The sequence below is a fragment of the Sinocyclocheilus rhinocerous genome, unplaced genomic scaffold (assembly GCF_001515625.1).
Source record: "Sinocyclocheilus rhinocerous isolate Xijiao unplaced genomic scaffold, SAMN03320098_v1.1 scaffold397, whole genome shotgun sequence".
Taxonomy (NCBI): Eukaryota; Metazoa; Chordata; class Actinopteri; order Cypriniformes; family Cyprinidae; genus Sinocyclocheilus; species Sinocyclocheilus rhinocerous.
The window spans coordinates 543,193-558,223 of record NW_015663491.1 but is presented as its reverse complement, the minus strand read 5'-3'; the positions used below and the strand labels follow the sequence as shown (position 1 = coordinate 558,223).

The 15,031-nt window shown below is 37.8% G+C and overlaps 1 protein-coding gene across 2 annotated transcripts in view; it reads right to left on the bottom strand.

Moving 5' to 3' along the window:
* Positions 1–15,031, bottom strand: part of rxfp2a (relaxin family peptide receptor 2a) — a 54,316-nt gene that overhangs the window by 14,966 nt on the left and 24,319 nt on the right. For both annotated transcript variants that reach the window (XM_016539197.1, XM_016539198.1), the window contains exons 6-8: positions 5,019–5,090; positions 2,848–2,919; positions 1,977–2,048 (exon numbers count right to left, since the gene is read on the bottom strand). In XM_016539197.1, coding sequence (XP_016394683.1) covers positions 1,977–2,048; positions 2,848–2,919; positions 5,019–5,090 — 216 coding nt within the window. The remainder of the gene's footprint in view (positions 1–1,976; positions 2,049–2,847; positions 2,920–5,018; positions 5,091–15,031) is intronic.

The window sequence follows — 15,031 nt, the reverse complement described above, 5'->3', positions numbered from 1 at the left end:
GCCATCCCTGAGAAAACTCTGGTTTTTATCAAGGTGGAGGAACATAAATGAAACCTTCATGAAACATGATTTAGTCATTATGATTTAGGAGTAGAAAGAAAAGAAAGAAGAAAAAATATATGATTGTGAGAGGGCTGATGCACAACCTGGAGAATATTATGTCAATGTATTATTATATTATGTTACTAAAAACGTAAAAAAATAAAGGGAAGGAATAAAATTAATAAAATCCATGTATATTCTATGTATAGCATCTAATCCCTGAGAAAACTCTGGTTTTTATCAAGGTGGAGGAACATAAATGAAACCTTCATGAAACATGATTTAGTCATTCAATTATTCTTGACAAGCTGAAAGTGACATATAATATAATGTGAAATCATGCCATATATTTATTCATAGAGCTGTGATGGACAAACAAAAAGTGATAATTATGGGGGAGTTGACTAAAGATGTGCATTTGTACACACTGTCTCTGAGTTTGTTTAGATCCCGGTTCACTAAAGGAATTGTGCAAATCATGTAATGGCGCAAACATGGCCACAAAGTCTGTGCAGTCTGCATGCCACAGGTGTTTGCTTTGAAATACTGTGCGAAAAAAAAACATAAGATAAAATTAGGAATATTTTTGATTTATGGAGTAGAAAGAAAAGAAAGAAGAAAAAATATATGATTGTGAGAGGGCTGATGCACAACTTGGAGAATATTATGTCAATGTATTATTATATTATGTTACTAAAAACGTAAAAAAATAAAGGGAAGGAATAAAATTAATAAAATCCATGTATATTCTATGTATAGCATCTATGCTATATTCATTAAAAAGTGTGTAAAAGGTAAAGGATTCTCATGATGAAAGACAACCCCCCCCCCGTAAAAATACAATAAAGGATTCTCATGATGAAAGACAACCCCCCCCCCCGTAAAAATACAATAAAGTCACTGTATTTTTGCTGTTGTTTTTAGCAAAATGTCTATAGCCCCACAGAAAACAGGTTTTGACAGAGTCTATAGAACACATAAAAGAAGACATTAATCAGAATAGAAAATTAATCATAAGAAAGTGATCATAAAAGGAGGTGGAAAAGAGGAAAAGATCAAATATAAATAAAAACAGTGAGGAGAGGGGGGTAAATGAACAAAAAGAGTTGTGATGGGAATACATTTCATTTTTGTACTCTAGTCATTTCTGGCAAAGCAGTGGAACTGGAAGCCAGAAGACATTTTCAGCGATATTAAAGACATTCTGATGAGGAACTATGATAATGAATTTCCTACTACTTGTAAAAATGGCTGCACAATGGCCTTCAGGCAACCCACATGTTGAAATATAAAATGTAAAATGTTTTTGCCATCTTGTGGGTACAGACAGTTCTGTTACGGTGAAAAGATCAAAAAGTTGTCTCAGAGATAGTTTGTTGCGTCTTGTTGCAGAAACAAAATTGGCAAAATGGCTGCACAATGGCCTTCAGGCAACCCACATGTTGAAATATAAAATGTAAAATGTTTTTGCCATCTTGTGGGTACAGACAGTTCTGTTACGGTGAAAGATCAAAAAGTTGTCTCAGAGATAGTTTGTTGCGTCTTGTTGCAGAAACAAAATTGGCTGTGTTTCAGGGTTAGTGAGCCATAGATTGCTTTAGCTGTTACTTGAACAACAAGGTGCCTTTCTGTTGACTTGTAACCGACAAGCGAACGCAAAAGTACTGCTAATCATTTCAAATCATTGTGGGCATTGTGCCATTGCATTGATTTAGTGCACAGTAAGCAAGCAAACACAAAATAGGAAAAATAAAAAAGACAGTAATGCTCAACTATAATTTCATAAAACATGTCAGACAGTAAGATCAGAAATAGGGACAAGCTTCATTAAATTTGACATTTTCCTCAAAGAGATAACAGTAAGGACAAGCTGATTAAATGAAATTCCACAAGGAGAATGACCATAACATTTTTTAAAACAGCAAGATACTTACAGAAATGTCAGCGACCTCAGACCGATGAAAGTATCACAGGTGACACTTTTAAGTGGATTGTGATCCAATACTCTGAAGGGAAAAAAACACAATAATACTGAAAAGTCTTTTACAAAATGTTAAGCAAAGAAATACATTGTTAGAATGTCCGATTTCAACTCTGTTTTTTTGTTTGTTTCGTTTTTTGCATGATAGAAAGAAATATCTTGATGCCACTTGTTCTAGTACTGCATGCATCTGTTCAACCTTTGTCTGTGTTTGTCAACCAACAAGTCACCCAAGTAATTCTCACCTACTTTCTGCAAAACCACATTCTATTTTCAGCACTTTCCAGAGCCAAACTGTACTAGTCAGTGCTATTCCACAGACCACATCTTTTCTGTGTGATTATGCTTATGATTCTGATTAATTTAATTAAGCATTATAGTTTTTAGCATCATATTTACCAAGGGAGACAGTGCTTCTCCAAAACAACTATATGAGAAAAAAATATATATAATAAAATTTGTAATAAAATATTGTACTAAAATTAATTGTAATACATTTTGTAATAAAATATTACAAGATATTAATAGAAATACTGAATAAAATAAACATTTGAAACATAAAAATAGACATATGAAATTTTTAAAATGACAAAGTGAAAAACTAAACAAAATGACAGATACACTAAATATGCCTGTTGCTGTATTGTTTTAGTTATTACTTTTTTTATATAGAACGAAATAAATGCTTCAAAATGCATGAACTTTCTTTAAAGTACATAAAAATTCAGATAGTTGCTAACTGATGGTTTCCAGTTGATCATGGTCTCAACATTCTACCTGCATTTATGTTCTAGCTCATTAAATGTGATGCGATACATACTCACAGCCAGTCTAATTTGTGTAGATCTCTGAATACACCTGGTCCTAAATAGGTTATGTGGTTTTGGCTGAGAAACCTGCACAAAAGACAATGTTTAATTAGGGACACAGACTTGAAATTGATAGAAAAAGATTTAGTATTAAAAAGGTTAAGTATTAAATTGTCCAAAGGATGGATTTACAGACATAAAAAGAATAAATTGCCCTATTAGGAACGCAAATGAATATGAGCACTGTACAACTCATTTCTGTCTCACACTGTGCTGCTTCTGAGATGTTTTTAAATGAACTAAAAACAGATTGGAACAGAAAAGCCAAGGTAAAAGACTGTAATTCCTACAAAACTGTGAAAGATGTAATGTATCATCCAGAGCTGACTTTCCCTAATGATATACAACATCATATATCTTCATCATCTCGGGATTAGGCTTGTCCTTCATCACTTCTGGAACCAAAACAATCTCAGAACTGCTGAAAAGGAAAGACGATTACTATATTCTAGTCACAAGGAGCTCATTCAAATCCAAAGAGAAAGGAAAAATTTTAATCGCATCATATGACCCCTTTAAAAAATTAGCCAGTCCCCATTTGGCCCCACAAACAGAAAGAGATCTACAGCCCAAAGATGCCATTGTGCTCCACACCTAAAGCAATAACAGAAGAAATAAATATAATTGATCATGCCACAATCTCGTGCAAGTGTGGTACATTGTTCAATATTCAAACAGTGGCGCAAAAATGGGATATGCAGTATATGCAGTGCACCATTTTGCCAAAATCTTTTTGTGGAAATCATCTAAAATGTTATAAATAATCAGTTGTTAAAAATAATGATTTTTAATGAGTTCAAAAATGCATTTATTATAAACTGAGTACATATCAACCGCTCAGCCTTCAAACACATTACTGTCACTGTCCAGACACATTACCAAAATTAACGTTTTGGGGTGCAGAAAATAAAAGGAAAAGAAAAACAATGCATTAAAATGAGGACAGCGATGTCCAAGTGAACAGAGACTGGTAAGCTTAACCTATTATTTTTTATTTTTTTCATTGTAAGTCATTAAGTCATTCAACATTTAACGTTGTTGCCTAAAGGGGCAAAGTGAATAATGATAATATCAGTTCATTCCTGAGTATCTCTATTTCTCAAAAAATAAAAAGAAAGGTTATGATATGTTTGTGAATGAATAAGCGTTTGATTTACATTTGAGAGAAACTGAGAAGACGGTTAACAAGGATGAACAACTAGTCAGCTTTCGCTGAAAATTCCCATTGTGAATTCAAAATAGGCCATCTGTGTGATTCACATAACTCCGATGAGTTTTTTGAAAACTTTTTGCTACTCCATTCTTCAGTACAAAACAACGTTGAACTTTGACAAAAAGATGATTTGTAAATGTTATAATAGTGATTTTATGATTCTAAGTATAAATCCAAAAGCAAAACATGTGAAAACAACTATATTGCAGAGTGGAAATGGTAAACGTGACAATGAGTGGTCCTCTTCTGCCATCTATTGGATATAGTGGAATTATCATGACATTTTCATTTTAATAGTGTTTTTCACCAGGTGGCAGAAATATTCCACTTACGCATGGCAAATTTACCATGAATTATCTCTATAAGTAAAAATAAACAAAAGTGAATTTTACATATAATGTTTTCATTTTATATAAAAATATTATACATTAAAAAAATTTAAAATATTTACATGTATTTACATGTATATATTTATATTCATATAATTTGTTATATATAAATAAACATATTTAATATATAACATAACATATTTTTCTTAAATATATACATGCATGTGTGTGTATTTATATACATAATAAATATACACAGTACACATATATATATTATGTACACAAAAACTTTTATTTTGGATGTGATTAATCGTGATGAATCGTTGCCCAGCACTAAAAATATGAATAACTTTGAGGCAAATAAATAATAAAAAAGTACCATAAATCCCTCAAATATATATATATATATATATATATATATATATATAAAATCACATGACCACACACTCTCTTTTCATGAAGGAGCAGATGCTAATAAAAGTTAATAAAATTGCACTGATCAGTAACACCAAAACAGAGTCAATATATATAATCTTTTCAAAAAGCTGATCTGAAGTGAAAGATAAGAAAAAATAAGAACTTACAGTTTTTCTATAGTGTATAGTCCACTGAAGGCACAGCTTGAGACCATCTGAATTATGTTGTTCTGAAGAAACCTGCTCAAAAAGACAGTTGGAACAAATGGATACATTAATGGATACTATTAATCAGTCGTGGTTTGGATGCTCTTTTGGACATCTGACACCATAAATGGCCAGATATTCAGCTTTAAAATCTAAAAAGTTGCTTTGTAAAATTTTAAAACAAAGCCAGCTGCTAAATAGCCATTCCAAAACAGAGTCAAACCACAAACTTTGTTTGTACAACTCATCATAATACTGTACACTTATCATGCTGTTCACTGTAATGTCCCAATGTTTTTACCTAATACATTTTGTCAATACCTCATTTTTATAAGCCTCATTTACAATGTTACGACAGTAGGTGGACTGAGACTTTTATATTGTTTACCTGTTATCACAAAGACATAATTTTCCTTTCGCCAGGCTCTTAATTATTGAAATACAGTCATCTCTTAGACATTTTCAAGGCAAACAAGACCATAAAGCATTAGAACATTGAGCAATACTACTAATAATATTGTTTATATGTGTGAGACAGAAAGCAAGTAATGTTAACCTCTACCTATTTACTTCCAGGAATGGACCATATGGTGAGAGAAAGGAGGGAGAAAATAGAGGCACAAACGAGCACTGGCATCATACCCAGATGTTCATTTACTTCATTAATACAGAACCACATCTGAGGTGATCTGGGTAATCTCGAAAATACTTGAAAAATATTTTTTGCTGATATCAAATGTTAATCTATCAGACCTTCAACAAGCCACTGATGTTTTGGCCTTCGTCCCAGATCCTGGAAATCCTGGAATATGCCCTGGCATGATCCTGTTCTCTGTTTTATATCAGCATATGTTCAGCAATAGCAATGATTTAAATGCAGGACTAGTGCCTGTGAGGCTAATGGTGGGGCTGGAGTGAGCAAAAAATTTGCTGGTTTCTAAGTTTACAATTCATTTTTGGGTCCATGAGCTAGAAACTTTATTGAAATTGCAATATGATTTTTTAAAGGGTACCTATTATGCAAAATTCACTTTTATATGCTATTTGAACATGATTGTGTTAGCAGTGTGTATAATGGTAAAAGTCCACCCACTCCATTTTTTTTTCTAAATCACACAAAAAGAGGAAACCACTGATTAGCTAGCCAGCCAAGCTGCATATCAGCTTGAAGAGAGCTGGAGATAGATGCCTAGCAATACACATATCACATGTGAATTAAGTTGCATTGTTCAATAATAATTGTTAATATGATACACATTATTATTAGCTTGTACCTATAATTGTTGATCACTTAAGTAGAAATATGTCGAAAAATGGAAAAGGTAATGATAATTTTCTGCCAGGACATTGTCAGATAAGTTTACAGACATTTCCTGTAATCCTAAAACACAAAATGCAAGGCATAATTTAAAATACAGCTAAAATATTAATCAGATTTGTGCCATTAATTTTGAACGTAACTTCTCAAGAAAAAATAAAATCTAAACTGAGAAATAAATAAAATGTCTTCGAAACTGAAAAAAAAAAAAAATCACAGGAAAATTTTTAACTTTCTATTTAAATACACTGCATGCTTTGCTCACTGTTTTCTCCTCTTTCTTTCGCCGATATGGACTTACAAATGCATCTGAGTTTTACGCGTCTGAAGTTTTCATTTACGCTTATGCCACACACTGCACAATTTTAGCCCTGATTTTCACTCGCTGACAGGTTTTGTGAAATTGCCATCAACTGTCCAAAATCGGAGGCAAATTGTTCATGCGAGTGACAATCACGCAGTGTGAAATATCAAAGAGAATCGGTAGAGAATCAGCGAAATATTTGTCATGCTAAATATCTGGACCTGTGGGTGATTCAAAATCCTGCTGTGTAAAATGAGTTTGAAATGAGTTTTGACTGAAAAATACATCGGCGATGACCTACAGCCAATGAGAGAGCAAGATACAGGGCAGCGGGAAGTTCGGGAAGGAGTTATATGGAACATAGTTTACAGACCAGACAGAGTTGTCAGCGATTCTTCCTATTGTAAAGTCATGCAGTGTGTAACCTCCTGTCGCCGATCCATCGTGCAATGTGAACACAGCAACAACTGAATGCTACCCCAGATAGTCGTGCAGTGTGAAAACAACAGTGATCCAATGACTTTGAAAATCATGCAGTGTGAACTCGGCATTACAGATTCTTAGTCACACGTGTGAACAACACAACACTGATGTTTTCACTTCCAGGTAAAGAAGCTGTCAATCAAAACCTCACTAGCCAATGAGAACCCACCTCTGTTAGCCCTGCCCCCACGAGGAATTTGTGCCAGAACGATGAATGGAAATTTCAGAACCTCAAAATGCAGCGACAACAAACGTTGCAGTGAAATTCTCATGACTTCTGAAAAAATTTAACTAAGTTACTCCAATCTTGACTGCACTGTTTTTTCACTGTAAGTAAAAATGTATTTATATAGCACCATTCACAGTCAAGGCAAAAGCGTTTTACAATAAAAATAAAATCAAACAAATGAAATACCAGCTGTACTAATACCACAAAAATTTAATAACTAACCATATTGTTAATTTCACTAGCAAGGACCACACCACAACCAAATATGTAAATGAATAGTTTATTGTTCAGAATGTTAGGGATGAGTTGGAAGAGGATGAAAAGGTAAAGGGGATAGAATGATGGTCAGGTTGATCTGGGCGTCTGGAATTGATGGCCTGGAGAGACTCAGGATGGGGTTTCGTCTCGTTTGTATATTTAGGCCAGACGATTAGGACCCCCTAAGTTGGGAAGAGCTGAGGTAAGCTTGGGCTTGACGGAGAACTTGATATTGTTGCGGATGTAGGCGTGGTATGCTCGAGATGACCAGCGGCCAAGGGTTCTGATAGTCTCATCGGAGATTCCACATCTGGTTGCTGATGTTACTGAATCTTGTGGCAGGTTTCCGGTTTCTGTAAGGAAGAGCGGATCTTTAGGAAGTGCTTGGCCTGCGTGTCAAGAGCAGTCATATTCGAAAATAGATTAGAAAGAACCCAGAAGGAGAATGGACAGAAGATGTAGATAGGAAACCATGTTCCTAATTGGTCAGTTTGCTTCTTCGAAGGGTGAAGATGAGAGTATCTGAGGAGTGGATAGTAATCTCCAAAATACAGGAGTGGATAGAAGGATTGAATGTAGAGGAGTCAGAGCGAGTTCTGAGCATCGTAGGAAGCCGAAGAATGTTAGCGAGAACATGAAGTCTAAAGTTTGATCAGTCTTGGGATTTGGATAGCATGATCGTATGAGATGGCTAAGTATGCAGGTAAGAGCTTTAGAGCTCCACTTTTCTTTTGATGAGGCTAAGTAGGTTAGTGGTTAGTGGAAGGCGTTTGGCGGTTTGGCATAGGTTCTTGTTTCGTAAACATGGATGTGTGAGAATGAGAGATAGCAGGGCAATTGTTGCCAGTGGTTAGTTTATAGAAGAAGTTGATTCCTGATAAGTAGGCTTGGAAAGAGCACATTCGGATCTTTTAAGAAGGAATAAGCGTAAGAAATTAAGTTGCAAGGGCAGCATGTCGATTTATGGAAAGGAAATTGATAGAAGGAATGGTGAGCTTGGAGCGGTTCCAGCCGGTGAGGTACGCTGAAGCACGCTCGGGGCAATGTGATTAAGTATGGCTTTTGAGAAGCGTTTGTAAGATTTTTTGGTCAGCAGTGGGCTGGAGTAGAATGAATGTTGATTCTGGGCTATGGCTCTGGATTTCTGAAAAGAGAAACAAGATGATGAGTTGGCTATGAGAATGAGGTATCCGGTATATGAGTTGATCGGAGGAGGAATTGCAGTCGGGCGGATATTAAGTGAGCCTGCACATGATTGCATAATAACAGCAGAACACGATTTCCCTTGTTTATAATTTTAACTACCACTGCATTGTCTAAGTAGATGGGTATTGATTTTCTGGACCATTCGTGCCCCCAAAGGATGGCTGCCATGATAATGGGGTATATTTCATAAATCTGGTGGAGAAAGCGCTTGACTGTGGACTGAGGGAACTGAACTCCGGAGGTCATTCGGAGGAAAACCAGCGCCCATTGTAATGGCCGTTGAAGCCTATTGAGGGTGCTGCATCAGTATATAGTTGGAAGTCATCGAGATGAGAGATGTAGTTGTTATAGAGATAGAAGATGCTGTTCTGGGATGGGAGGAATTGTTGCCAGAGGCGCATTTCCATTTGCATGCATCATCTAATATGACTCTGTTGTGGAGAGATGGGATGGCTGCTGCTTTAGACAGAAGGTTGGACAAGAAGGATTTCCCTTGAGGAATTATCCAGATGTCATAGTTGAGGTGGCCTAGAAGTGCAAGTAGCTGACGCTTGTACGTCTATCTGTTAATAGAAGTTGGAAAGAAGCAGGGAGATTCGGTGGATTTTGTAGAGGGTGGAGATGCTTGAAATGAATGAGATTGAAATGAGTCAAGGGTGATGCCTAAAACTCGATGGTGGAATGAGGTCATGAGGTTTTCTGCTCTGAAAATGGAACGCTGAGTTTGGTGAAAACCTTGATTAGTGTGGAAATCCTGATCACGGTGGTACGATGGAGGTGTAACGTTAGGAAGTCATCCATAAGGTGAAGGACACAAGGGAGTGTGTGGTTGTTGGTGAAATCCGGCATAGTGCTTCGGAGAGAAAGTCGAAATTCCTAGGTCTGCTTCTGCAGCCGAAAGTGAGGCGTACAGTGAAGTAATAGGGACCTTTCCAGAAGACTCCGAAGGATCACTAGAAATCTGGATGGATAGGCAAGACTTGAAGGCGTTGGTGGTATCAGCTTTGGCGAGCTGAGCTCCATGGCCTGCTAGATAAATGAGTTTGATGGCGCTTAGGAATAACTGAAGGGGGCAGCGCTGCAGCGGATAAGTGGTTGAAACTGTAGTTTTGCATGAGAAGGATGGTTGAGGTTGAAGGGGGGCGATAATTGAGCGTGCTGAAGATAGATGGGAGGGGCTCCGCAAAGTTAGCACGAAGGGATGTTTGAGCTGCGAATTATAGACAGTAGAGTTCAGAGTCGAGAGTGCCCCAGTATGTCTCCTGGTTGAACTGCTGTAGACAACCTGTGGCTAAATTTTTTGAGCATAGAGCTGCTGAGATAGAAGGAGGGCGATGAGCTACTGAAGCTGGCCAAGTAGGTGGTGTAACTGGCTAAGTATATGGGCTGTAGATGGCAGGATGAAAGGGTATTGATGGAGGGAGGTGAAAAAATATAGACCAGTTGGAAATAGAATTGGAGGTTGAAGCAGTCCAGACTGCACCGTGTGAGGTAGTGGCGCTGAACGAGGCTTCTGGACTGTAGAAGTAGCTATTGAGAATTATTAGGAAGCACGAGAGCCGTATTGCTGTAAAATGGCTGAAGGAGGGGTGGAAGAATGGATGATGGGATGAAAGGATGTTTTTTGAGTGGGTTTATTTTAGGAGTATTGAGGATGGGAGGGTATTGGTGGAGGGAGGGGGTAGAATGAGGGAGGGAGGGAAGGGAGAGAGGGAGGTGGAGAGAGGGTGGTACAAAGGGAGGTAGCGAGAGAGGGAGGTACAGAGGGAGGTAGAGAGAGAGTGAGATAGGGAGGTATAGAAAGAGAATAAGAATAAGAAGAAGCTATTTTTATTTAATGCCAGGTCGGCATCTTAGGCTATTTTCATGGCAAACAATTAAAAAAATACAAGTATAACAATTCCAGCATCTGTGGCTATATTCATGGCGAGGACCAGATAATCCATACATAAATCAATCCGTACACAAGTCTGTTATGCACACGAGTCAAGGGGGAACAACTTAGAATGTTCATTTTCAACCAACCTGCATGTCTTTGGGCTGTGGGCCGTATTGCTGTAATCAGCTGAATGGAAGGGTATAGGAATGGATGTTGGAATGAAAGAATGTTTGTGAGCGGGGTTTTATGAGCAACTGTGAGCATAGAGAAGAGAAGAATTTTGGGAGATATCAGATTGAGTGAGTGCAGGTGGAATTACGACTTGCCTGCCGCTAGGGGGAGCTGCTGTCTGATGCTGTGGAGGAGAATTTCTCGTGACGTCACGTGTGACAGAGAGTGACTCGCTAGGAGTTGCCGGAAGTGCTGAGGGCTCAAAGTTTGTTATGACAGAAGTTTTATTGATACTGAATATAGTTGGAATAATTGTTTGTTATTTGCACGATTGAATTGGATACCTTGGATTTAAGTGCGTGTTGAAGGCGATCTGTGGTTCGGTTACTGATGTTGTCCTCAGATCCGGAAGACGTGCGATGGGAGCGCTGAGGAAAGCTATCGGAAGTTGAGCCCTGGAGAAGCGGCTCGCGAGGAGAGTGAGGATTCCTTCTTCCGCGTCCACCACTGCGGCCTGCAGATCCCACTGATGGAGAGGGCGGAGCCCGGGAACAGCTCAGAGTCCTCCCGAGATGAGCCTGGGAGTGAAACACTCACGGGCCCAGGAATGTGCACGACCGAACGCGAGCGCACGGGAAAAACGACTGCGATCGCGACGATGAGAGGCACTCCTCGAGCGATGCCAGTGGCATTGAATCGAACAGAATGATGTTCGGACCAGGCAAGTCCGTCTGTCGTTCGAGAGAAAGAGACAAACAGCGCGGTATGAGGCGGCCCGATATATGAAGGATTCGGGAAGTGAGGTGATTGGTAGAGGCGTGGCCTCGCTCCCGAACCTCAGTTAACTAGTTAACTCCCTTAAAAGCTTTTCCAAAACGATATGTGTTAGGTGTTTTTTAAATTACTCTACAAAACCCATAGTTCTCAATGTTAAGGGGAGAGAGTTCCAGAGCCTTGGAGCCACAACACAAAAAGCATGGTCACCTTTTGTCTTAAGGCATGTTCTGGGAATAGTTAAAAGATCTATGCCAGAAGACCTCAAAGGCCGGCCAGGGGATAGATCCTGGATATAAGAAGGTGCATGACCATGCAGGGCTCTATAAGTAATGACAAAAATTTTAAAATGCACCCTAAAACCAATGGGAAGCCAATGCAGGGCCTTAAGCACTGGGTAATGTGTGACCTCCTGCTGGTCCTAGTCAAAAGCCTTGCAGCTGAATTCTGTACAACTTGCAATCGAACCATAGAGGATTTGTTCAAACAAGTGTACAGAACATTGCAGTAGTCCAACCGTGAAGAGATAAAGGCATGAACAAGCATCTCCATCTCTTTTTTGAAACCATAGATCTAATCTTTGCAATGTTTCTAAGATGGAAAAAACATGAACAAACTACAGACTTTACACAACTGTTAAAATATATAGATCTGTCAAAAATGACACCCAAATGTCTTATGTCACTGCAATCAGAAGATGATAGACCCCCAATAACCTGGCAATAATCTTAGGAGTAATGTTGTTAGGGGCAAAAATCATCACCTCAGTTTTATCAGTATTTAGTTGCAGAAAATTATCTGCCATCCATTTGTTAATGGAGACTAGACAATTCTGCAAAAGGGACAGTTTGTTTAGTCTATCAGGACTAAAAGAAATATATAATTGGATGTCATCGGCATAACAGTGATAAGATATTATTTTGAAACTACTAATAATCTTGCCAAGAGGAAGCATATACAGATTAAAAAGCAGAGGGCCAAGCACAGAAGCTTGTGGCACACCAAAGGACAAAGGAACAGAGTCTGACCTGTAAGTTCCTATGGACACAGAAAAACTCCTGTCAGAAAGATAGGAGGATAACCAGTCCAGAGCTGATCCAGAAATGCCCACTAGAGAATACAATCTATTAATCAAAGTGCAGTGATCAACAGTATCAAACGCTGCGCTGAGATCTAGCAAAACCAGCACAGAACATTCACCTGCATCAGCAGCCATCAAAATGTTATTTGAGACCCTAAGGAGGGCAGTCTCAGTTGAATGGTTTTTATGAAAGCCAGACTGAAATTTATCACATATATTATGAGCCTCCAAAACAGTATTTAACTGCATTGTCACAACCTTTTCTAAGATTTTAGAGATGAAAGGCAGTTTAGAAATAGGCCTATAGTTGTTAAATGATGTTGCATAAATATTACTCTTTTTCAAGAGAGGCTGAACAACGGCATGTTTAAAACACCTAGGGACCTGGCCCAGCCTAAGAGATAATTGAAACCAAGCACGGGCCAATAAATGTAATCGATTTCATAAACAAAGATGTAGGCGAAATATTCACAGGGCTTTGAGAAGGTTTCATCATACCCACTAACTTAAGGATGTAATTTAGGGAAATGGGGCAAAAAGGGTCCAAAATTGACAGTCTTTGTCGAGTAACTATAAGAGGGTTTGCTGATGGTGCAAAGCTTGCCCTGACAGCCATAACCTTGTCCACAAAATGAGACAAAAATGATTGCAATCATCTTTAGAAAACACAGGGACAAGAGATGTAGCAGGAGAAACAATATTGTTAATAGTCTCAAATAGAGTTTTAGGATTCCTTTTGCAGGCAGATATCAGTTTCATAAAATAAGATGCTCTAGCATCCTTGATCATCTCATTTAGATCTGACCAGAGCTTTTTAAGATGCAGGCGGTGAACTTGGAGCTGAGTCACTTTCCATAAACGCTCAGTCTTCACTGGAGAGGATTGAACTACTATTTTAAATAGAACGTATTATACATTCAAAGCATTTAAATAGGTTTGAATGGGCAGTAAACCCTCCAACTCAGTAAATGGCTTCTCTTCCAAATCTTATTACTTTAATTTGGAAGAAGGATTATAATCTCATCTGCCACTTTTATTTCTTGGGTGCAGGAGAGCTTAAAAATGAATGTGCAGTTTGATTGAAATTAGATCAAAAGCATACTCTTGACATCAATAATCCTAAAAGTAAAAGCTGTGTGTTTGTAAGAAACACATGCATTATTAAGGTGTTTTAACTTTAAACAGTTGTGCCGGGACAAAGTACAAGGCCATAATCCATAATAACACTTCCTCTATTGAAAAAATCCATCCCCTGTTGTCCTCACACACCAAAGTCCATAAACACATTTGTTTAGAACTGTTTTAGTCATTTTTGTTTTTGTTGTTATTTGTAAACTCAGCAGATTTCTCTCCTGATTCAGACTACAAGATTTTTTCACTGGAGAAAGCAAAATTATGGATAGACGGCTCGTATTTTATCTAGAAGCAACTTATAAATGTCATAATGATGAATTTGTTTATTACAAACGCCCAGCTTTTCACTTCACAAGACGTTTTTTGATAGACTGGGGTTGTTACTTGTGGATTATTCTGATTGTGATGTTTTCACCCATTCACTGCAAGTGATATAATGCAAATTTTCTCCAAATCTGTTTCTCTATCTTGAGTATATTTTCAGCCAACTTAAATTTTTGTGTGGACTACTCCTGCTGCTAATGCTAACATTAATAGACAAAAATATCCAGATGTTTTGAGACACTATGTCTCTAAAATTCTCTTGCGTTTGCACATTTCTGACAACTTCATAATGTTGTTATAGTGACTGGATCACAAAACTCAAAATGAGATGTTAATACTACATTTAACTGGGATCTATATATCCCTGTTAATTAATAGTGGCAAAAAATTAAAAATAAAAAGCCAGAAAATCAAAGATATTCAGATCAATAGGCCTAAACTGCTGTAAAAAGCTAAACAAAGAGGACATCTGTCATTTAGACTGGCTCAACATTCCACAGATGGTCCCAACAGCCCTTTACTGTCCCTTTTACAGTCTTCTAAAAAATGTATTAGTCTGTGGCTTTAGGGGTAATTTATCCTCATCACCACATGTCGCTGCAAGTTTTTCTCATCATTGTTCAAAAATATGATGTGTAAAATAAACTGAGCTTTATGACAGGTTATCAAGTATGAGTTGTACCCAGTACTGAATGTGCATTTGGAGTTATGTGTTTCAAGATGGGGCAAAACCAAATATTTCATCATCACCAGGCGCGCAGATGGCACTAGGGACGGGGGGGACATGACCCCCCCCAGATTCATAGTGACCTG